This window comes from Carassius carassius, chromosome 22 (genome assembly GCF_963082965.1).
Source record: "Carassius carassius chromosome 22, fCarCar2.1, whole genome shotgun sequence".
NCBI lineage: Eukaryota > Metazoa > Chordata > Actinopteri > Cypriniformes > Cyprinidae > Carassius > Carassius carassius.
In genome coordinates this window covers 21,021,652-21,044,803 of record NC_081776.1, presented here as the reverse complement: position 1 = coordinate 21,044,803, position 23,152 = coordinate 21,021,652, and the positions used below count along the sequence as shown (strand labels likewise).

The following is a 23,152-nucleotide window of genomic DNA, read 5'->3' as shown; positions in this document are numbered from 1 at the left end:
CAAGGTCTTTACAGGGGATCTGTATCTGGGGCTCTAGTTGTCCTGGTCTCCGCTGTCTTTCAGGGATGTAGAGGTCCTTTCTAGGTGCTGATCCACCATCTGGTCTGGATACGTACTGGATCCGGGTGACTGCAGTGACCCTCTGATCTGGATACAGACTGGATCTGGTGGCTACGGTGACCTCGGAATAAGAGAGAAACAGACAAATATTAGCATAGATGGCATTCTTCTAATGATGTAGCAAGTACATAGGGTGCTATGGGAAGTGTTTCCGGTTCCGGTTTACCTAATTAATGCAGCCTAAAAATCCTTTAACGGATTTGGATATTAAAAGCGTATTAGTATGTTATGTGTAAGCCAGGTTAAAGAGATGGGTCTTTAATCTAGATTTAAACTGCAAGAGTGTGTCTGCCTCCCGAACAATGTTAGGTAGGTTATTCCAGAGTTTAGGCGCCAAATAGGAAAAGGATCTGCCGCCCGCAGTTGATTTTGATATTCTAGGTGTTATCAAATTGCCTGAGTTTTGAGAACGTAGCGGACGTAGAGGATTATAATGTAAAAGGAGCTCATTCAAATAATGAGGTGCAAAACCATTCAGGGCTTTATAAGTAATAAGCAATATTTTAAAATCTATACAATGTTTGATAGGGAGCCAGTGCAGTGTTGACAGGACCGGGCTAATATGGTCATACTTCCTGGTTCTAGTAAGAACTCTTGCTGCTGCATTTTGGACTAGCTGTAGTTTGTTTACTAAGCGTGCAGAACAACCACCCAATAAAGCATTACAATAATCTAACCTTGAGGTCATATATGCATGGATTAACATTTCTGCATTTGACATTGAGAGCATAGGCCGTAATTTAGATATATTTTTGAGATGGAAAAATGCAGTTTTACAAATGCTAGAAACGTGGCTTTCTAAGGAAAGATTGCGATCAAATAGCACACCTATATAGAGCTGAGTATCATCAGCATAACGGTGAAAGCTAACACCATGTGTCCTGATGATATCTCCCAAGGGTAACATATAAAGCGTGAAGAGTAGCGGCCCTAGTATTGAGCCTTGAGGTACTCCATACTGCACTTGTGATCGATATGATACATCTTCATTCACTGCTACAACTGATGGCGGTCATATAAGTACGATTTAAACCATGCTAATGCACTTCCATTGATGCCAACAAAGTGTTCAAATCTATGCAAAATAATGTTGTGGTCAATTGTGTCAAACGCAGTACTAAGATCCAATAAAACCAATTGAGAGATACATCCATGATCAGATGATAAGAGCAGATAATTTGTAACTCTAAGGAGAGCAGTCTCAGTACTGTGATACGGTCTAAATCCATACGGTCTAAATCCTGACTGGAAATCCTCACATATACCATTTTTCTCTAAGAAGGAATATAATTGTGAGGATACCACCTTTTCTAGTATCTTGGACAGAAAAGGGAGATTCGAGATTGATCTATAATTAACTAGTTCTTTGGGGTCAAGTTGTGGTTTTTTAATGAGAGGCTTAATAACAGCCAGTTTGAAGGTTTTGGGGACATATCTTAATGACAGTGAGGAATTAATAATAGTCAGAAGAGGATCTATGACTTCTGGAAGCACCTCTTCTAGGAGCTTAGATGGTATAGGGTCTAACATACATGTTGTTGGTTTAGATGATTTAACAAGTTTATACAATTCTTCCTCTCCTATAGTAGAGAATGAGTGGAACTGTTCCTCAGGGGGTCTATAGTGCACTGTCTGATGTGATACTGTAGCTGACGGCTGAATGGTTGCAATTTTATCTCTAATAGTATCGATTTCAGAAGTAAAGTAGTTCATAAAGTCATTACTGCTGTGGTGTTGGGAAATGTCAACACTTGTTGAGGCTTTATTTTTCGTTAATTTAGCCACTGTATTGAATAAATACCTGGGGTTGTGTTTGTTTTCTTCTAAAAGAGAAGAAAAGTAATCGGATAACAGGGGATTTATCATTAACATTTGTTTCTCTGGATAATGTTATATGAAGCACCATTACTTCAAATGAGTTATACTTGAAACCTGCCGTCTGAGAAATCCTGAAAACGTTGTTATAAATTAAAGCAACACCTCCCCCTTTGCCTTTTAGACGCGGCTCATGTTTATAACAGTAATCTTGGGGGGTGGACTCATTTAAAATAATGTAATCATCAGGTTTTAGCCAGGTTTCTGTCAAACAGAGTACATCTATATTATGATCAGTGATCATATTATTTACAAAAAGTGTTTTCGTAGAAAGGGATCTGATATTCAATAAGCCAAGCTTTATCATTTGTTTATCCATATTGCATCTGTTTTTTATTTGTTGAACCTCAATTAAATTGTTAATCTTAACTTGGTTTTGACATTTTTTGTATTTTCTAGTTCGGGGAACAGACACAGTCTCTATAGTGTGATATCTAGGTGAAAGAGTCTCTATGTGCTGCGAATTTACTGACCACTGTGACCGGAGGCAGCTAGCAGATGGTCGATTTAGCCAGTCTGTCTGCTTCATGACCTGGGCCCCAGTTAGTCAAGTTTAAACTCTAAGACCATTTGCCATATTTCTAGAGAGAAGTGTGGCGCCACCCCAGGAGGGATGAAGACCATCTCTTTTCAACAGGTCAGGTCTGCCCCAAAAGCTTGTCCAATTGTCTATGAAACCTATGTTATTCTGTGGGCACCACTTAGACATCCATCCATTGAGTGATGACAATCTGCTATGCATCTCATCACCACTGTAAGCAGGGAGGGGACCAGAGCATATTACAGTGTCTGACATCGTGCTTGCAAGTTCACACACCTCTTTAATGTTACTTTTAGTGATCTCCGATTGGCGAAGTCGAACATCATTAGCGCCGGCATGACTTGGCACTTTTAAATTTGCCAAGATGTCAGGCGCTCTGGCTCCCGGTAAACATTTGACTATGGTGGCTGGTGTCTCTATATTCACGTTCCGAACAATAGAATCACCAATAACTAGAGCACTTTCATCAGGTTTCTCAGTGGGTGCATCACTGAGTGGGGAGAACCTGTTTAATGTTTTGATCGGAACAGAAGAGCGGTGTTTTGACCCACGACTACGCTGCCTTACCGTCACCCAGTTGCCCTGCTGCAGGGGCTCTGTTTCCGGAACCGAACAATGTACAGGAATCCCTGAGCTAGACGCATCCAAAGCCGTATCTAGAGCCCTAACATTCTTACTGTCCTCAATTAAAGTTTGGATGCATGTCTCTAATTCTGAAATCTTCTCTGTCAGTCTAACTATTTCCCTGCATTTATCACATGTGAATCCCTCATCTGCGACAGAGGATAGATAAACTGTACATGTGGCAAGAGGTGCAAATAACAATAGCAGAAGAAGCCATTACTCACCGTGCTTGATGAAATATTCTTATTGCGGTTGTTTGATGAACTTGTGAAAAACTGGAGCGAGAGAGAGGAGAGGAGAAAAGAAAACAGCGATAGGTTCGAATGAAAACGCTAATGACAAGCTAACGAGTGCTAACGCTTTGCAGGTTTACTGCACTCACGGATATAAAATAAAAGTGAACGATCAAAGTAAATCTGATAAGATTGATCGATAATATCAGAAATATGGTGTGAATTAAGTTATATTTTATCACTTTAAAAAACAGAGAGTGTTAGTAAGATAAAGATTATAGATAAAAAATAAAATAAAAACAGCTACACGGAGCTACGATTAGCTACAGAAGGCCAACAGGAAGTAGAGAAAACACTGTCCAACAGCGACACCCGCAGGCAGGGAGTCGTATGGACAAAAAGGTCATGATGCAAAAAAACTACTTCAATCCAGGTCAGACGGTGAGGTGGTATTTTAGTATGCAAATTTATTCAAAGAATATAGAAAATGAGAATACAACTCATAACTTGCAAACAGATTAGTAAGTATTAAAATCAGCTTCAAATATAGAAAATGCAAATCCGAAATTAATATAGTTTTAAAAGCAATCCTATATATGAATTTTGCTCATTTAAAATTAATGCAGATGATTATAATATTCAAAAGTAATCAAAATGTTAAATGCATTTTAAAATAATAACACAAAGTATATGAGAATACTTGTATATCAAAAGTCAAAGCAATACAATTCAAAGTATTAGAATTCAGAGTATCTAAATAAAATCAAAGTATCTAAGTTGAATAAACCTGTAAGAAGTTCAAAGTATTCAAGTGAGCCAGAAACAAAAGGTGAAGTAAAGATGAGAAACCGAAGTTAAGTCAGGTAGAGAATGAGAAAAGAGGGTGTCTGCACCTCTTTATGTAGTCCTTTCAGAACAAAGAGTCCTGTGATCGAAGCTGAAGTCATGTCTCAAATAGATATAAGGGTATTGGTCCTATCTATCCAAAAATACCAGATTAGCCTTAAAGTCCAGTTTCACTTCCATATTTGGAAGGTCAGACTGTCTTATGGTTGCCAATATTTAGAATGTATGGCCTTAAAAGGGGTATGCTCAGTTGGATACAGGGTTACAAGTACATCAAGAGAGTGTTTTCTCTTCAATAAAAAAAACCAGACCTAGCAGAGTCAGAAATAGCTCAAGATACAGACATTGTGTCACTAAATGTGAGAGCATTATCCATCTGCAGAGGTCTTCTAAGGCCTCTGGAACAAATTGTTCTTTTTGTGCTGTTGAGCACGTAGCAAGTTTACACGTGGCAGAAATCAGAATTTCGATGCATCAGGTCGTATTGTCTTTGTGCATATAGATTAATTAGATAAATGAATAGAAACAATAAAAAACTTTAAATTCAACTTTAAATTTACTTTAATTTTAAATTCACACAGCTATAGCCTACCTAGATTGTGGAGGCCCGACGTCAGCATATTTTGCGGAGGTTTTCACTTTTTCCAGCACTCCTGTCTTTCCAAGGATGTATTTATGGAACTCTGCACAATTCATCACCAAATTAATTTTTACTTTGATTTCGCTGCTGACCAGGTTAAATGAGCACCTGTTTCTCACATCGGCCCAGGCACCTTTCATAATTGAAAACACCCGTTCTGAGTATGCGAGGATGCTCAAAATGAAAGACAGTAGCTTGGCTTGGAACGCAGACCTGCTCCTGAGTGCTTGAGCCCAAAGCTCACCTATATGGTGACTGTATCTCCAGATGAGGCAATATCTCTTTCAGAACACAGCTCTCGTTGTAGAGCTCATCCAGGTCAAGCTCATCCTCCATCTGAAGGGCAGATACAGCTGCGGTTAATTTCTGGTAGCTGATTTCTTCCTTTTCCTTTAGATTGAAACACTGGATGTTGAATAGGTGCCCAGTTTCTGAGAAATTGAACCATTTCTCAAGGTATTGCTCCGCAGTATCATAGAAACTGGTGAATTCTCTCTTGAGCCTGTCAACCCTAAGATTAATGGAGGAGAGGAGGACACGGTCAACTTTTGCTCTGAAAAAAGCATCTTTTTTGTGCTGCTGTAGTTTGGTTTGGAGGCCGTTCATCAGCGCATACACTTCAACTGAGGTGAGACTGTCACTCTCAAGACTCAGCACAGCACCAGTGAACATCTTTAAAGTATTTTGCAAGAAGAAGAGAGTGACCTCCAACTCGCTGCATTCATCTTCCTCTCCATGCTTGTTAACCCGGAGCGCATTCCAGAAGACACGAGGGCACTCCTCCTCTCCCAGCGACAATAAGTAGCTCCGCACAGCTGTCCAGGTGTTAATAAGTCTGTCAATTGCAGGGAGCAGACTCAACCATCATGTCGGGATGTGGCGCAACTGTGTATGGTACTCCATGTCAGCAAATTCAAACATTTCTTTGAGGGTGGAAACTCTCTTGGCAGAACAGCTGAAATGGTTGAATGATTTTATCACAATAGTCTCCACATCTGTTTGCATTTTTTTGATTTTGGTAAATGGAGTGTTTTCTGCCGTAATTCACTGCCGCATTGTCAGCCGGGTATGCCAAGATGTTATGGATGCTGAGTTTGTGTTCCTTTAATTTATTCAGTAAGGTGTCAGTGACAGCATCTGCGCTCTCGGCTGCCTGTTCAAAGAAATCAAGAACTCTGTGAGATTCTAGACTCCTGAGGAGGGCATCCAGAACAGAGATTGGGAATGTTTTCACATTGCCTTTATTAGAGGCATCTGTTACAATGGAAAAAAATATGTCTTTTGACTCGAGGCTCTGGGAGAAGTCAGATGCAAGGGGTGCCAGGACGTTTGTGACCAGTGCTTCAGCTTTTGTGCGACCGCAGGTGACGAGTTTAGCTATAGCCGAATCAGAGTACAGTTTTGGTGTTAACTTCATCGCACAGTCAAGCTTTACTTTCATCGCTTAAGGCTGTGGCAATCCATGGTGTTGAGGTTCCGGTACACCAGCCATGCCAACCGAATTAATAAAAAATTAGCTTATCAATGCATATCTAAATTCGTGCCTAACTACCTGTATGCTGTATGCTAAGATGCTGCAGCCAATGAGCAGCCGTGTCTATCAGACAACAACTACTCAAGATTTTGCTTTAGTATAATTTTCGGGACAATTAGGGCCAGATTCGGGATTCGGGACAATAGTTTAAATTTTCGGGACTGTCCCAAATTTTTCGGGACGTCTGGTCACGCTAGGGCGATGCGAGGAAAAGAATTGAGGACCGCTGCTTTAGAACATTGGTTTTGAAACTTGGGAATCCATTAGAATCATTAGAAGACAGAATCGCGATTCATATATGAACAGATTTCTTATGTGCACCCCTAGTTTTCTCTTCCTCTTCTCTAAAGCAGCAAAACATGGCTTCACCCCATTTGTTGGTTTATCTGGGTTTGTAATGTTCAGAACCCAGGAAGAAGTTTGTTGTAGTCCCTTGTCAGCCATTTTTGAAGGCATTAAACTGCCAGAATTTTAAAAGACGATATCTCCATTTGCATTGAACTTTCAGTGCTGCAGCTTTGCAGATATTGTTTATGCTCAAGCAGCAACAATACACATTAACTAACATTTAACATTTAAAAAAATGAAATCAGTACAAATACAGTCGTTCATTGTTAGTTCATGTTAATTCACAGTGCATTAACTAATGTTAACAAGCACAAATTTTAATTTGAATAATTAGTTAATTAGTAAATGTTGAGATTAACATCAACTAAGCTTAATAAATGCTGTGGAAGTATTCTTCATGCTTATTTCATGTTAACTAAATAATCTTATAGTAAAGTGTTACCCATGCTGGGAAACTATGATTCCCTTATACATTCATTTATATTTAACCAAAATGTTTTTATTAGACGTATTTAAAGTTTGTCAGATCCATTACTACTCCATATCTCTGATGCAGCTGTTTATTTTTATTCCATTGTTGCTAAAAATGTTGTGTAGATCAAGCTTGTCAGCATTACGTTCTTTCGTCATTCTTTCTTTCTGTATTTGTGTGTTTTTGTTGATTTTGTTCTTGTACCAATGAGCTCTTCCTGTGGCAGGTTGGTACAGACTCTCGTGTAAGTGAATTGTGATAAGACCTTCGGGTCCTCCTTATCTGACCCGTGCCACCCTGTCTCCCGATCTCCGTCCTAATTTTCCTAGTGCCCGTGTTTCAGGGAGTTAATTTCCCAGTGCCTGTTTATGTGTGCTTTGTTTTTGTTATTTACCAAAGTGTTTAGTTTACAGTCCTAAATGGCTCCTCAAGTTATATATAGTTATATATACAATATAATATAGTACTTAAAGTTTTGGATCTCTTTCCCACTGTGCAGGAAATGTGCCTTGTGTGGTCAAACCAAAACCTGCAAGCACAGAATCAAGTTTGGTGACTCCGGCAACTATTATTACGTATCTCCGTTTTGCCGTTATCGGGTGAGTATTGCATTATTGCCTTGTTATAGGCTTCACAGCATCTCCTCTGAAATTGAGAAACACATATTTGTGTTTAGTGACATATGGACACTTAAGGTGATGATACACGGGGCAGCTTTTTTGAGCAGTGTTGCTTGGGCACTTTCCCATTGAGAATGGGCAACAATTTTGTATCTGGATACTTTAGATCGGTCAATGGGCCCTGTGTCTCACCTGGGTGCACACTGATGGCAACGTTGCCCGGCAACATTGATCAAACAGTTGCCCAGTGTATCATCACCTTTTGGTAGATCAGTCTTCAGAAAAAAATCAGTTATTTCTCATTCTTCTGCATATCCAGAGAAAGCATATTTATGTGTTTCAGTGGTTGCAGAATTAATGCTTTGAAAGTCAAAATGTAATGTATTAAAAGTTTAAAACTAGATGAGTAAAGTTTGTACGAACTGTGAAGCTGGCTTGAAAAAGCCTTGACTAGAATCTTGAAGCAGTTGGAAAGTTTAGATGGATTGATTAGAAAGATGTTGGTAGCATGTTACTAACATGTTTCTAGCATGTTTGTGACATGATTAGTGTGTTGTTAGTAAGTTGCTTACATGTTTCTAACGCAATTAGCATGTTGCTTACATATTCTAGCATTTTTAGCATGTTGCTAGCATATTTTAACATGATTAGTGTGTAGTTAGCATGTTTCTAACTTAATTAGCATCTTGTTAGCATGTTTAAGCATGTTGTTAGCATGTTAGTAACATGTTTCTAGCATGATTAACATGTCGTTAGCATGTTAGCCTTTTTAGCATGTTTTAGCATGATTCATATTGATTGATTTATTAATTGATTGATTGATTGATTGATTGATTTTTTTTCATTTGGCATTTGAAAAGTCTTTGCTCATTTGAACATTTCGTCAATGTAAGCCTATGGGAATTTTATAATTTTAATCTTCATTTTTATGAAAACCTTAAGTTGTATCGTTTAGAAAAATCAAAGCAAATAATTTCAGAACAGTCTGAAGTTCTGACCCGTGTTTTCAGGTAGTAGCTTGAAAGCTCGAGGAGGAGATACTGACTAAAGTTTGGCTCAGAAGAACAAACTTAAAAAGCGGATCAGTAAGTTGGCTTTTTCATGCCAACTTAATATCAGAAAATGTATGGCAAGGCCCTGGCACTTCTAATATCAGACCATCCTACCAAATCAAGCAATTAGATTAATAATAGCAATTGCAAAGAATGGACCTGAAAGTCCGCTTCAAATTCCAGTCATTTAGATTCACTTCAACAAATTTAGCCTCTTTTGAGAGGTTGACTAGTTTAAAAACTTTTTCGAGAAAAACTGACATGAAGTCACAGCTAAGACTGATATGAGACCAGTGTCAAAACCTTAGAAATTAAAATACTGTGTCTAATAAGACTACCATTAATCATTGAACATGAATGTGATAGAGGTGTGTTACATTCTGGAGAAATGAAAGGGGACACAACAAAAATCTAATTTTAATGTTGAGTACCTATATATTAGTATTGTATCCATCATATCTCTGAAGAGTCTTTAGTTTTATCAGATTTATAAAAGAAAGACAGCTTTACGATTCTCTCCGAAAACAGTCAAAACTCCATGAGGCATATCATGGGCGGAGCTGAAGAGTTTTCTTTAAAAATAAGTGTTCTTTAAAGGGGACATAACGCACACAGTTGCAGCCAATCATCAAAAATCATAATTCTCTATAATCTTTTACAAGGCTTTTTTTCTACATGTGCTTACTTTTTTCTTTTGATTGAAATATGACAGGCTTCAGATTCATCATGTCCGCTTTTAAGTATTCCGTTTTTATGCTTTGAATGTTATCATACCATTGTTCTCATTTGCAGTAGTGAGGTTTGTACAAATGTCATTTTTCTTCTCTACCTACTTCAGATCACTTCTGTTTGCAACTTCTTCACCTACATTCGCTACATCCTCCAAGGACTTGTCAAACAACAAGATGGTAAACTAATCCAAATAATCTCCCTTGTATTCACATCATTCAAAAATACGTATAAGCATCTAAGCTTGATGCGGTTTTCCACATGGATTTCTAGAAGTTTCTGTTTTAGTTTTAAATATAAAAATAATTGATGGTGTTCCAGTATGAAATCATTGTATATTCAAGTGAATTTGTTATGTAAGGTATATACTCATAAATGCTTTATTCTAATTACTATTATTGTTATTTATTTATTTATTTTTAAGAAAAAGTTACTTTTCTGGTGATTTTCTGCATCACCAAACTACACTATGCAATCAACAGTTTCTGGTATCTACAAAGACTCTTAGACATTTAGGGAAACATGCTGGTCATGTAATTTTAGCCTGGTGGAATACATTGAGAGAGATAACCTGCTTCCCTGTACAACTGAAATGCTAAAAATATAGAAAATACAAAACCAGTATAAACCAGTTTTCATCTTGTGGGTGTATACTAGAGGTTGACGACATATCGGGCCGATATTTGTAATTTTTTATATATCGGCATCGGCCGATATCCGTGTTTAGTAGTGCCGATTTAAAGTCAGGCACGTCGGCGGGCAGCCCGTGTTATTGGTGCAGTGGAAAGTGCTGCTGCCGCTTGTGAAGGACCCCAAGCCAAAACTTTTGGAAGATTCAACAACAGTCCTGGGAGAAAATAGTAGTCAGAGAATTTCACTCTGTAAATGGGGTGGAGAAGTTGGCAGCTCTCACAAACACTGCAGCATGATTGAGGGCTACGTTACTCTGCCCGCTCACAGACATCACCGTGCTCGGAGAGACAGCTGTCCTGGAGCTGCCCAGAACGGTGAATGACATTTGTTCGGAAGCATGGTTTAATGCAGACAATAGCCAGGCTTCCAACTCATTTGTATTTAGGGATGTCAATATTCTATCATTTCCATGATCGATCATCGTTTAAAATAATGATCAATTAATAACCTTAATGCTGCAAAATGCTTCTGCAGTGGTATTATTATTATTATGTGCAAAAGCCACTTGGAAAAAAAGCTTTCTCACTCGAGTTAAAAGGGTTTTAGTCTGAATAAAATGCTAGTAGCAGGACTGTAAAATGAATAGATGTGATTATGATCATCTGATAAAATGGAGAGAGCGTGCCTTCCGTTGGAGATCATTTTACTTTGTTGACTGTTTCCCGTCAAGGAAGACCGCTGAATGCGCCTCTTTAAATGGTTTCATGGTGATCATAGTTGTATTTTAAAACGCAATTGCAATGTTTTCAAATGACACTATAGCAGTGGTTTTCAACCTGTGGGCCGCGATGGTATTGCAGGTGGGCCACCAATTACTATTAAAAGAAATAATAAAAATGTCTGAGTCATAACATAACAAAAATAAAGCACACATAAACAGGCACTGAGAAATTAACTCCCTGAAACACGGGCACTAGGAATTATCATTTCATATAATTAAAAAACAAAAAATAAATATTAAACTGTAATTATGCTTCCACTATTCGAGCTGGCTGATTTATCTTAGATATTTTTGCTGCATATGCTACAGACCAACAGCAGTTGTGCCAAGCGGTGCCATGCAGCCCAAGTTATCTTCTGTTTATTGCCAGTTAATTCAATAAAGACAGTTAACAATCTAGTTTCTGAGTACTAAGTTATTAACCTAACAATAGCGGGGTCAGTTAATTTTGGTGCAGTGGACTGCGCAAACATTTGTGTTTGGTTGCGTGGGCCGCGAGTTGAAAAAGGTTGGGAAGCATGCACTATAGTATTGAAATAAAATTATCCCAAACGTAACTGTGGCACTTGTGACTGTGCTGCCGCAGTTAACCGCTTTTTTTACATCAAACATTTTATGAAAGTATTATGACCAGTACTTTATTTGATCCTGTTCTGCAAAATGTTTGATTTAGAATTTTTGCGTTCCGCTTGGCCTATTTGTTTTAAATAATCCGGCATTTACAGTGCATTAGATCGTGACAGTGCATGAGTGCTTGCATACGAGGACGAGCGAGCGCGGGTTTGGCCAGATGTATTTGGAGGTTATTGCTCATGTCTCGTTCTGTACATATCCAAATGTTTCCATATTCGCAATGTATCTGAATGTTAAACTATAATATATATATTTTTTTATTATGTACACTAGACGGAAAAGATCATCCTTTTCACGTGAGCAAAAACGTCCTTGGCATAACAGCAGAGTGGACCGGTATACTACGGTCTATTTAAATTGTCCAGTGTAACCTTTTATATGTTTGGTTGACTTTATTTTAATAATGAACAGACTGCGATGTAAGTTTGAAATTAGAATGCACTTTAGATGTTCTGTGTCATTTATACCAAACACAAATGTTGCTGGTTGCCAGTGTTTTTGCAGAGCTACGTACTATTTATTTTTGATATATTTTATTTTTTTATACATATTTTTCAGTTTAATTGATTTTTATTTATAAAATTTTATTTATTTTTAAATGTATATTTAAGTTTACATTTCTGTTCCAACAAACTTGAAAAATTCTGCTTGATAAATGCTCTAAAACTTTTATGTAAATGATTGTCAGGGGTCCAGAAAAGTATGAAAAGCATCGTCAGAATAGTCAGCGTAGCACCATTTTGGAGAATATGAGCTGTATGCAGGCATCTTACGATTGTGGCATGGCTGACACAGAGGAGTACTGTCTGCTCATATTCTCCAAAATAGCGCTACGCTGATGTGGAGACACAGAGGAGACAAATTGTTGAATAGTCATTATTTTTGTTTTATTCACATACAAAAAGTATTATCGTCGCTTCATAATGTTACTATTGAACCACTGATGGCATTTCTGACGATGCTTTTCATACTTTTCTGGACCCTGACAGTGTATTTTATTTAGCAGTCTATGGGACAGTCACAGGCCTTGAAAATGTCCCTTCTAACACGTACATGTTGCTGTGTTTTACCAAGCAGAGCAGATGTTCTGGGAGGTCATGCAGCTACGGAAGGAAATGTCCAAAACCAAGTTAGGGTACTACAAAGACGAACTGTGAACATAGCCATCGCAGTCAGGGAATTCCATCGTCTTAACCCGGCCACTCCTTGACATGATGGAGTTTACTAGTCCTGTCAAAGTGGCTTCCCAGGGACCACCACACCTCATTATATTTATTGAAACAGAAGGAGAAGACACTAAAGCATGAACTGTAGCTGGAGGTTGTGTTCTCTCTGAAGAATCTGCACATTGAAGGATGAAACACACTCAAATAAACGCATCTCAAACTCTCTTACATTGATATGTTCAGTGCTGTAGCTAGCTGTGTGCTGTTGTGAAGTTGTTGTTATATCTGGAATGTTCTGTCTATATTCTCTCAAACCACTCTGTGTATTTCCTCATGAGTCTCATTTAGCCTCCCTCATTTTGATTTTAGTGCCTTTCTGGAAGCCTGAATAAAGTTGTGCACCTCCAGAGGAGAGTAAACACTGGTGATTGTCCTAATGAAGCAGGGACCTCTTAGAGCCACAGCATGTGAAGATACATGAAGACATTTTGCAGCTGTAAAGGGCTGTTCACATCAAGGATGATAAGTATAACGATATAAAATTATAACTATTATTATAACATAACTATAAAAATTTAATAATCATTCCAATTCTGATTGCCTGTCAGTGTTTTGATAATTCATGAGCTGGAAAACAGGGATCATTTTTAAATAGATCACAATTTTATCATGCCTCATGTAGACTTTTTGTTAATCTCAAAACACAAATGAAGAAAATTTTCATGAAATCTGAGAGGTTTCCGTTTCTCTATTGAAATTACATGTAACCAAAACTTAAAGATCCAAAAAAAGTGATAAAGTCCTTATAAAACAAATCCATATTAATTTGGCTGTTTAATCCGGCTGTTTAATCCAAGTTTTGTGAAGAGGTAAGATTGCTTAGATAAAATAAATTAATTTAATTTTGGATTTTATTCACATATAAACAATGATCAACACACATACACATATGGTAAACCCAGAAGCTTGGGTGTGCGTTCCAGTGCCTATATAATATTTCAATCTTAAATTACCTGGACTTTTATAAAAAATATCTCATAATATATCTTATAATATTTAAAAATAATCAGAAGGCAATCAGAATTCACCCAACTTTGAGGAGTTGAGCATTTGAAGAGGCAGATGGCAAAAAATGCTGCACATGCTTATAATAAACAGAATATTACTGTCTGTTGGTGTGGATGCCAATAACGTTAATTTTATAGTTTTCTTTACAGTTATTTTTGGTGTGAACAGGCCTTAAAGGTGGCAGGCATGAATTGTATCATCTAAATATTAATTTTAGAAAACATAATTCAACATCCTGGTTGGAAAAGCCATGTTGAAGTCACTGTAAAATGCATATAAAGACACTTTTATCCACTACGTATGTTAATGAACTATATTAGAATAATTATGAAATATGATGCTCGTATATAAATTTATTCAAAAGTACATAATGCAGTTTTACACATACAGTAATCTGATGAATGCCCTTTTATAATGAAATGTTTAATTTCTGAAATGTTTTGATAAAAAATGGGGGGCATAAAGTTAAACATGACATGGGGTGCACAGGCATCATCTAAATAAATTAAATGAATTAAAATGAATAAAACATCGAAAATTTGCAGTATACAACTGAAATATTTTTTATAATAATTTTTCCATCATTCCTGTTTATGTGTTGACACCCCACCCTTGCCTTTTATTAGGGACTTTAAGAAACAGCTGCAATGGTATAGCAATAGCGTTTTGGCATTCCACCACGTATGCATGACTTTGTGACGTTGTAAATGTAAGCATATTATATGGGAGAGTAGTATTCGCTTTTTTTTTTTATAAGTGGATATTCAAATCCCCACCAATCAATTAAATGAGCAGAGACAACTGAAATTCACTTAATCGCTTATGCTTAAGCTCCGAACTTGCAGTAACCAGTAGCCTACAGTCCATGGTGGAAGCTTTTAATTGAATTCACAGTCTTTTTTTTTTTTTTTCCTTTTTTTATTGTGCTTTATGTCAAACATTTTCTCAATACTGTCTGACATAAATTGCCACTCATTGAGATACAGTTGTCCAATGGAAAAAGGCTTACTGAATGAATGACATTACATTACATTCCAAAGGATCCTGTAGAAAAAGTAGTTGTTTATATTTTTTACTTTGTGAATGTCTCAGCAGAGTCGAAGAGATTATTTGTTTTAGTTCATTTTACTATTTTTACAATTTGATGAAAGAATTGCAAACAGACTTTTACGGAAAGACATGGACCTGACAGAAATGCTACAGCATTGTCATCTTTTTGCTGTTTACGCATCAGTAGCCTAAATCAAGCCAGTGACTAAACGTTCAATTGCACACTGCTAGTAGCATGGAAAAAGTTGTTATTTAAACTGTGGTTATATTATGGTCCGTGTATCTTTTGGTCATTTGATTTTCTATTTACAAATAAATAAAGATAAATGATAAACGGTTTGATTTTCGTTTTTTCGTTTTGTTTAAGAAACGCAAAACGAAAATGTAGCTGAATTTTTCGTATTTTTTGTTTGTGGGTAAAAAATGAGATTATGCTTTAATATTTGTTTGAATGTGTGGGCGGCGCTGAAACGCCCCTTTCATCCTTCTGTTCTGCACCGACAAGCGGCAACCGCAAACTCAGTTCATTTTCACCAGGAGAGAAGCAGCAGACAGCAGAGTTTATTAATCCTGCGAATTCTTTGCACAAAACATCATTTCACTAGATGCACTGAAGAGGAGCTGTGACCTTTTGCCCCCAGGAGGCGCTGCGTTCAGGTCGCAGTCTCCCCTGGAGGTGTGGGTTCAAATCCCACTTCTGACAGATCTATCGTTTGGCTGCGCTGCCTAACTGCGCCAACAAGGCTTGTGGGCTAAAGGGGGGCCGAACAAAGAATAAGTAGCTTCTAGGTCCTTGCCTTCAGGTGTGAATGCAACAGGCCATCTCTAGCCAAGCAAGGGTGTCAGGATGGCCGAGCGGTCTAAGGCGCTGCGCTCAAGCTGGGGAACAATAGTCCGTCAAAGACGGGGAAGAAGGCAAGAAAAGAGGGAAGGAAGAAAAAGAGAGGGGGAAGAAGAGGAAGAAAAGAAAGGGTAAAATTTGACGTTCAAAGATCTTCCTTTACATGCGCGCAGTGATACATCTTCCGGTTTCTTTCCTGCGGTAAATTCGCGCATTTATATTACACTGTTTTCTATTGCAGGTGCTCCCCACGACTCGGGTTCGAATCCAGCTAAAGACAACTTTTTGTAATATTGTTAATTGCTTTAAATAAATAAAGTTTCAAGGTTAATTAAATGTATATATGTGCTTTGTTTGATATTTTTTTCATTAAATTTAATACACCAATGGAAATGTGTTTTGTTATTATTAGTTATTTAGTAGTTGTTGTATTAATTTTTATTCTGATTAAGCATGTTATTTGTAGTTGTATTCATATTTAAGCATTTTATTAGTTGTAATTTTATTGATATTAAATCAGATTATTTTTAAGGTTACATTCATTCAAGACACCTTCAAATCTGTCATTTCTAATTAAAAAAGGATGCAAAAAATAGTCATTATTATGCTGAAAAATGTCTGTGACAAATGACAAAGTGCAAATAATCTTTTTAGGAATACGTTCTATTGTTGCAGTGTACTGATGAAATGTTTACTAAAGTACAAATAAAAAAGCAATAATTCTCTTCTTTTTTTTACAATTATGCCAACATAACATTAATGTATATTAAACAAATTAAATTTATATAAGTTTTCAAAAAAAATTTAAATTAAAAGGGAAATAAAAGGAAAATAAATGTAGAAATCCAAAAGCATCTCAATTTGTTTTTTTATTTATTTTACAATTATGCTAACAGAACAGTAATGATTATTAAATTAAGTTTTCAAACAATAAATTAAAAAGGTAAAAGTAAAAGTTAAATAGGATTAAAAAAGCAGTAAATAAAGTTAAATAAAATAATGTTAAACACAAATATTAACAATAGTGAACTATATTTAAACAACTATATACACACAACAATAAATACAAATATACAGTGTATACATTATTTGGGAACAGTTCTCCGCATTTCCTCTAACCACTGTTCTTTTGTAACGTTCTCAGTCTGTGGACAGTACACCTTGCCCCTGTACTGGGTATGTCCCGTTGCACTGGTTTTGAATTGTCCACACTTCCTGCAAGTGTTTGCCTTGTAGGGTCTCTTGGGCATGGTTTGTGGATTGGCAGCTGGTTGTGAATTGGTGCTCTGCACAACTGTAGGCTGTAACAGTGGCATCCTATGGACAGCTGACAGTCTTTGAACCATTTGCAGACCCTGGAACACTGGCACACCCTGAAACATCGGCAAAAATATGGTTTTCTGGTATTAAAAAAATTTGTACAAGTTTAATAATTCGTACAGAATGAAACGTGAAATGTGTCTTCATAGAATACTTTATAGATTATGCCATTACTTACAGAGGACAGTACTGCTTGGTATAGAGGCACTAGACACTGTTGCGCTGGGCTGGTCTTCAACCTGAGAAGGTCTCCTGGCCACATAAGATTTGGTTTTGCTGCAGCAATGTGAGAGCAAGTAAATCTTGGTTTGTTAAACCAAAAATGTGAGAAGACAGAATGTGTTATAATAGCAAGAATTGCTATTTATATTAATATTACTATTTTAAGTAAATGCAGGTTTTTAAAAACATTTCTTTCTGAATAGAAGTGTCATCCATAAGAGGAATTATTTATTAGCAGTATTGACTCTTGAAATTACTACAAAGTATTTGCATGATGGAATAATTGTTAATATGTGTACAGCTAATAATAGCCAGCGTCTATGTGGAATGTTACCTGAGATTGAGAAAGAAAGATAATGTAGCTTTAACACATGAGAACTATTGAGAGAGATGCCATGAGGGACATGAGTCTAGCTCAGTGACCTTCAACCCAGGCAGAGCTCAGTTAGAGAGGAAGAGGACAATCCAAGAGTAAAGCCCAGAGATGAAAGAGAGAAAGCAGACAGGTTACATTCTACATTTATCCTTGACCATGTGACTTAAACCAAATCTGAGATATTCAAACTGACCATTCAGCAGACAACAGGTGCCCCCACTGTACAAGAGGGGTGACAATTAGTAGGTCAGCCAGCATCTCATAGCATTCTTGCTTTTTCTTTTTTTCTTCTTCTTACGTTCTGAACTTTCTTGAATTTTAATTGAGCTCATACTTAAGTGGTATTATTAAAAAAGTTAAATAGTAATTCTTACCATTGAAAATTGTGTTGCAACTCTTGCTTCCACAGGTGCAGTAGACTAGGGGCAGAGGCTGGGGGTCAGGCTGACTCTGCTCCATGGCCTTCTTTGCTGTTTCAGCAGCATGAGGTTCTTCCACCAGCCTTTGTGCGGGTCCAGTAGAGGCTTAAGACGACCAAATAAAAAACAAAACAAAAAAACACTTCAATACATAATTCAGAAAGAAACCTTTTCAGTAAATATACTAATAAAAAACACTTGCTACATTAATGTTACATTTGGAGTTTGAAAACCACAGATGCATTTCAGCACACCTCCAAGCAAGGTTGTTTGGCCACGAAACAGCATCTGACATTTCTCTATCTGTAAGCATTATAACAAATATAATGCACAATACAAGTGAGTCCCTTAAGAGAGCATAAAATACTTCATTAAATTCATATATTTATTCATTCATTGATTAATTTCTAGGACACAAGTCACATTTATCGTATATATAATGTTACAACTGGTATCTCTGTTTAGAGGAGAAAGATACAAGAGAGGAACATTTCTCAAAATACCTGCAACATTACATAAATGTCTATAAACAATTATGACACACTCTGGTTTACACTGTTGTTAGCCATAACATAACACAGCCATCACATTACATCGTTCAAATGAATGGGACCAGGTAAATATTTGTTCTGAAGCCTGATGTGTTGTTCTCTTATGCAAATACATTAAACAAAGATACTAATAATGTTCGATTATGATTATTATTATTTTTTATTTCTCTATCATGCAAAGGTAACAAACACTCACCCTTTGATAAATCCCGTACCACTTTTTATGTCGAACTACGCGACAATGACCCTGGTCATAGGTCACAAACTTCAGTAATGAACCTTTTTTACCTCTGACACGCCCCCTGAGGATGATGTCATTCTTTCGTACAACTTCAGCACGGTTCGGCAACTTGATTGACACCTGAGTAGAAGAGCTGACCCCTCCACCTAGCGGTGATACGCGGAAACGTGCCGTCGACATCCCCCTGCTCTCTGAGTGGCCAAATGTCACGAATGTCAAGAGAATGTTATGAATTGCGCTTTTTGATTGGCTGGAAATGTTAAGGCGCTTCGACGCGATTCGTCCAAATGTCATAGCGCTTCGATGCGATTGGCTGCGCAGTTCGACATTGCTCAACATTTCTGAAATATTGTCAGACTATCCTTCGTCAGCTAGCGTTAAGGTCACAGTCTCCCCTGGAGCCGTGGGTTTGAATCCCACTTCCGACAGATCTATCCTTTGGCTGCAGACAGAGACTTCAGCCTTCTGCTACGTTGAGCCAGCAGGGCGTTAACTTTGACAAAACACAGCATTAGGCAAATGCAAGTATTCATTGGGCAGGCGTTGAAGACAAGCATGAGTTTTTAGACACTTTTTGAAAATGGTTAAAGCCTCCGCTGCTCGAAATTGAGACAGGCAAGCCGATCCACCAGCTGGGAACAGTCCAGGAAAAGGTCCATGAAAGTGATTTTGTGCCTCTTTGGGATAGCATCACGAGGCGTCGTTCACTTGCAGAACGCAAACATAGGACTGAACCAGCGACTTTAGGTATATTGCTGCAGAGCCAGTGGTTATCTTGTAGGCAAACATCAGTATCTTGAATCTGATGCGAACAGCTATTGGTAGCCAGTGCAAAATTACGAAGAGAGGTGTGACGTGGGCTTTCTTTGGCTCGTTGAAGACCACTCTCGCTGCTGCATCCTGGGTCAGTTGCAGAGGCTTGATAGTACGTGCCGGAAGACCCGCCAAGGGAGCATAACAGTAGCCCAGTCTGGAGAAAACAAAGAGCTTGGACAAGGAGTTGTGTGGCCTTCTCTGATCGGAAGGGTCTAATCTAGAGCTGAAACAACGAATCGATTTAATCGATTAAAATCGATTATTAAAATAGTTGTCAACTAATTTAGTCATCGATTCGTTGCTAAATAACTTTTATTTGCCGTAAGCGGCTCATTTCGTGCATATTTCAAATCTGCGGTGACCAAAGTGTGGCAGTAATGAGCAACCGGAGGTTTTACTCAGCCAGTACAACAGGAGAAGTAGCGAATAGCCAATAGCTGGCCTCGTTTTGTCACGTGCTTCCCGAACAGCGTCTCTGCAGCATTCAGCAGGATGTGGGAGTATTACTTTGAGCCTTCAAAAAAGAAGAGTAACCTGTAAACTCTGCACTACGGAACTGTTTAAGGGGACGTTCACATATCGCGTCTTTTGCGCGCTCAAGTTCGTTATTTCCAACACCGCATCGAGTTAAAACATTTCAACTTTTCAGAATGCAGCAAGCGCACCGCGGGTCATGTGACAAGAACTAACCAATCAGCTTCATCCTTTCCCGTAACAACGTTAAAAGCTCAGTCAAGATGAAAGGAACAGCTGATCATAGTTGTATATGGATTTCCATTTCGAAATAAATTTAGTAGCAGAGCTACTGCAAGCGATTTTTTGAGCTGCAAATCCATTTATCCTTTGCTGAAATTTCCGCGTCTTCAAGGAGACAGCACGTCATGGTTGCTTATCAAAGGCAGACGCCTCAGGGGCGCAACTGCACGAGCGCTTTGGAAAGGAGGAGAAAGTGGCGCGCCTAGCGTTTTCCACGCGTTTTTAGGCACGATATGTGAACGGCCCCTAAGACTTTCATTTGTGCAGATTCTCCAGTACAATGTTGTTTGCAAATGTTTAGTCGTAAAAGCTGATAACATTGCTTTTTAACAGTTAACATTTAAAGCTTTACAAACATGTTCTGTGATCAGTTTGTCGTTTACCAGTTCAAAATTCAGTCGTGCAGCCTAATTATGACTGAATGAGAGAGATAAATGTTTAAAGATATTTGAAATACACTTTTTTTTCTAAGTATTCACTGCTCTTTTTCACACAGCAGGGTTTTTGTGTGTGTCCAATTTTTTTTTCTGGACAACCTTCTGATGGATTTTACTTTAAATTGTGAGTTCCATTCAGGTTTCATGCCATTGGCACTTTTTTCGAAGGATTGTTTACAATTTCACAGCAAAAGCTATAAAGCTGTTTTCCAGTAAATAATAAAATACAATGCACTGCAATTTTATTCTGTTTTATCCTTATTCTTCGAGAAAATATGTTCTGAAAGATTCCTTAATAAGCTTTGTCCGGGATGTTAAACTACTTTAGGAGCTCTAAGGACTGCCATGGTGAAAACATTTGATATCTCCTTGTGAAATTTGCTAGAGTATGGGTCAGTGTTCTGATTGCAGAAGAGTTCGACAAAGGATTACTAACACAATAAAACAACTCCAGGTATATTTTTAATGAGGATATGACAATGCAAAATGGTTAAAATCTCTTAAAAATCTATGCTGAAGGATAAAGACCATTTATTAATAATTTACTTGGGGAAAAAATGGAAAAAACTAAAATATAAGCACATAAATCGATTAATCGTAAAAATAATCGACAGATTAATCGATTATCAAAATAATCGTTAGTTGCAGCCCTAGTCTAATCTTCCGAACGTTGTATAAGGCAAATCTGTAGGATCGGTCCAGTGCAGCAATATGGCCTTTGAAACTTCACAAAACCTCAGGAGGACGTGGCCATGTGTTACATGAATATGAGAGGGATGCTATTACTTCCTTCATGCAGTGTTAGACAGCATGAATGCAGAATTTTCACTTCATTGTATATAAAAGGATGGCACGGGTCTACACGCAATGTCGCTGGATGAGATTCAAGAAATTGACCTGGAACCTCACAGTTTTCCACAAAACATCATTTCACCTGCCCTGAAGAGGAGCTGTGGCCTTTTGCCCCCAGGAGACACAGGGAAACCCACACGGAAGGGGACAGAGAACCTCACTCTTTCTTTCTAAGCCACGGGTGTCAAACTCAGGCCCTGGAAGACCGGAGACCTGCAGAGTTTAGATTCAAGCCTGATTGAACACACCTTATCCAACTAATCATGGCCTTCAGGCTCATTTGAAAACTACATGCCTTGTGTGTTTGAGAAGGGTTGGAACAACACTCTACAGGGCTCGGGCCCTAAAGGAATTTAGTTTGATTCCCCTGGTCTAAGCACCCTCAGTGATTAGAAAAAGCACCGCTTTGCCCCGTGTGAGGCTCGAACTCACGACCCTCAGATTATGAGACTGACGCGCTGCCTAACTCTGCCAACGAGGCTTGTGGGCTAAAGGGTGCCCAAACAGAGAATAAGTAGCTTCTAGGTCCTTGCATTCAGGTGTGGCTCCAACAGGCCATCCCTAGCCAAGCAAAGTGTGTCAGGATGGCCGAGCGGTCTTAGGTGCTGCGTTCAGGTCGCAGTCTCCCCTGGAGGCGTGGGTTCGAATCCCACTTCTGACAGATGTATCCTTTGGCTGCAGACAGAGACTTCAGTCTTCTGCTACGTTGAGCCAGCAGGGCGTTAACTTTGACAAAACACAGCATTAGGCAAATGCAAGTATTCATTGGGCAGGCGTTGAAGACAAGCATGAGTTTTTAGACACTTTTTGAAAATGGTTAAAGCATCCGCTGCTCGAATTGAGATAGGCAAGCCGATCCACCAGCTGGGAACAGTCCAGGAAAAGGTCCATGAGAGTGATTTTGTGGCTCTTTGGGATGGCATCACGAGGCGTCATTCACTTGCAGAACGCAAGCATAGGACTGAACCAGCGACTTTAGGTATATTGCTGCAGAGCCAGTGGTTATCTTGTAGGCAAACATCAGTATCTTGAATCTGATGCGAACAGCTATTGGTAGCCAGTGCAAAATTACGAAGAGAGGTGTGACGTGGGCTTTCTTTGGCTCGTTGAAGACCACTCTCGCTGCTGCATCCTGGGTCAGTTGCAGAGGCTTGATAGTACATGCCGGAAGACCCGCAAAGGGAGCATAACAGTAGCCCAGTCTGGAGAAAACAAAGAGCTTGGACAAGGAGTTGTGTGGCCTGCTCTGATCGGAAGGGTCTAATCTTCCGAACGTTGTATAAGGCAAATCTGCAGGATCGGGCCAGTGCAGCAATATTGCCTTTGAAACTTCACAAAACCTCAGGAGGACGTGGC

The 23,152-nt window shown here is 38.4% G+C and overlaps 1 protein-coding gene and 1 non-coding gene across 6 annotated transcripts in view; both read left to right on the top strand.

Moving 5' to 3' along the window:
• LOC132099113 (rab-3A-interacting protein-like) overlaps window positions 1-13,266 on the top strand; it is a 63,647-nt gene extending 50,381 nt beyond the window's left edge. For 3 of the 5 annotated variants that reach the window (XM_059505565.1, XM_059505563.1, XM_059505561.1), the window contains 3 exons: window positions 7,733-7,832; window positions 9,744-9,813; window positions 12,756-13,266. In XM_059505565.1, coding sequence (XP_059361548.1) covers window positions 7,733-7,832; window positions 9,744-9,813; window positions 12,756-12,838 — 253 coding nt within the window. In that variant the 3' untranslated portion in view covers window positions 12,839-13,266. The remainder of the gene's footprint in view (window positions 1-7,732; window positions 7,833-9,743; window positions 9,814-12,755) is intronic. The other 2 variants (XM_059505562.1, XM_059505564.1) reach the window with 2 other exon arrangements.
• Window positions 13,267-22,374: 9,108 nt separating this feature from the next.
• Window positions 22,375-22,457, top strand: trnal-cag (transfer RNA leucine (anticodon CAG)). The gene has a single exon. It is a non-coding gene; the product is annotated as a tRNA-Leu (tRNA).
• The last annotated feature ends 695 nt before the right edge of the window (window positions 22,458-23,152 follow it).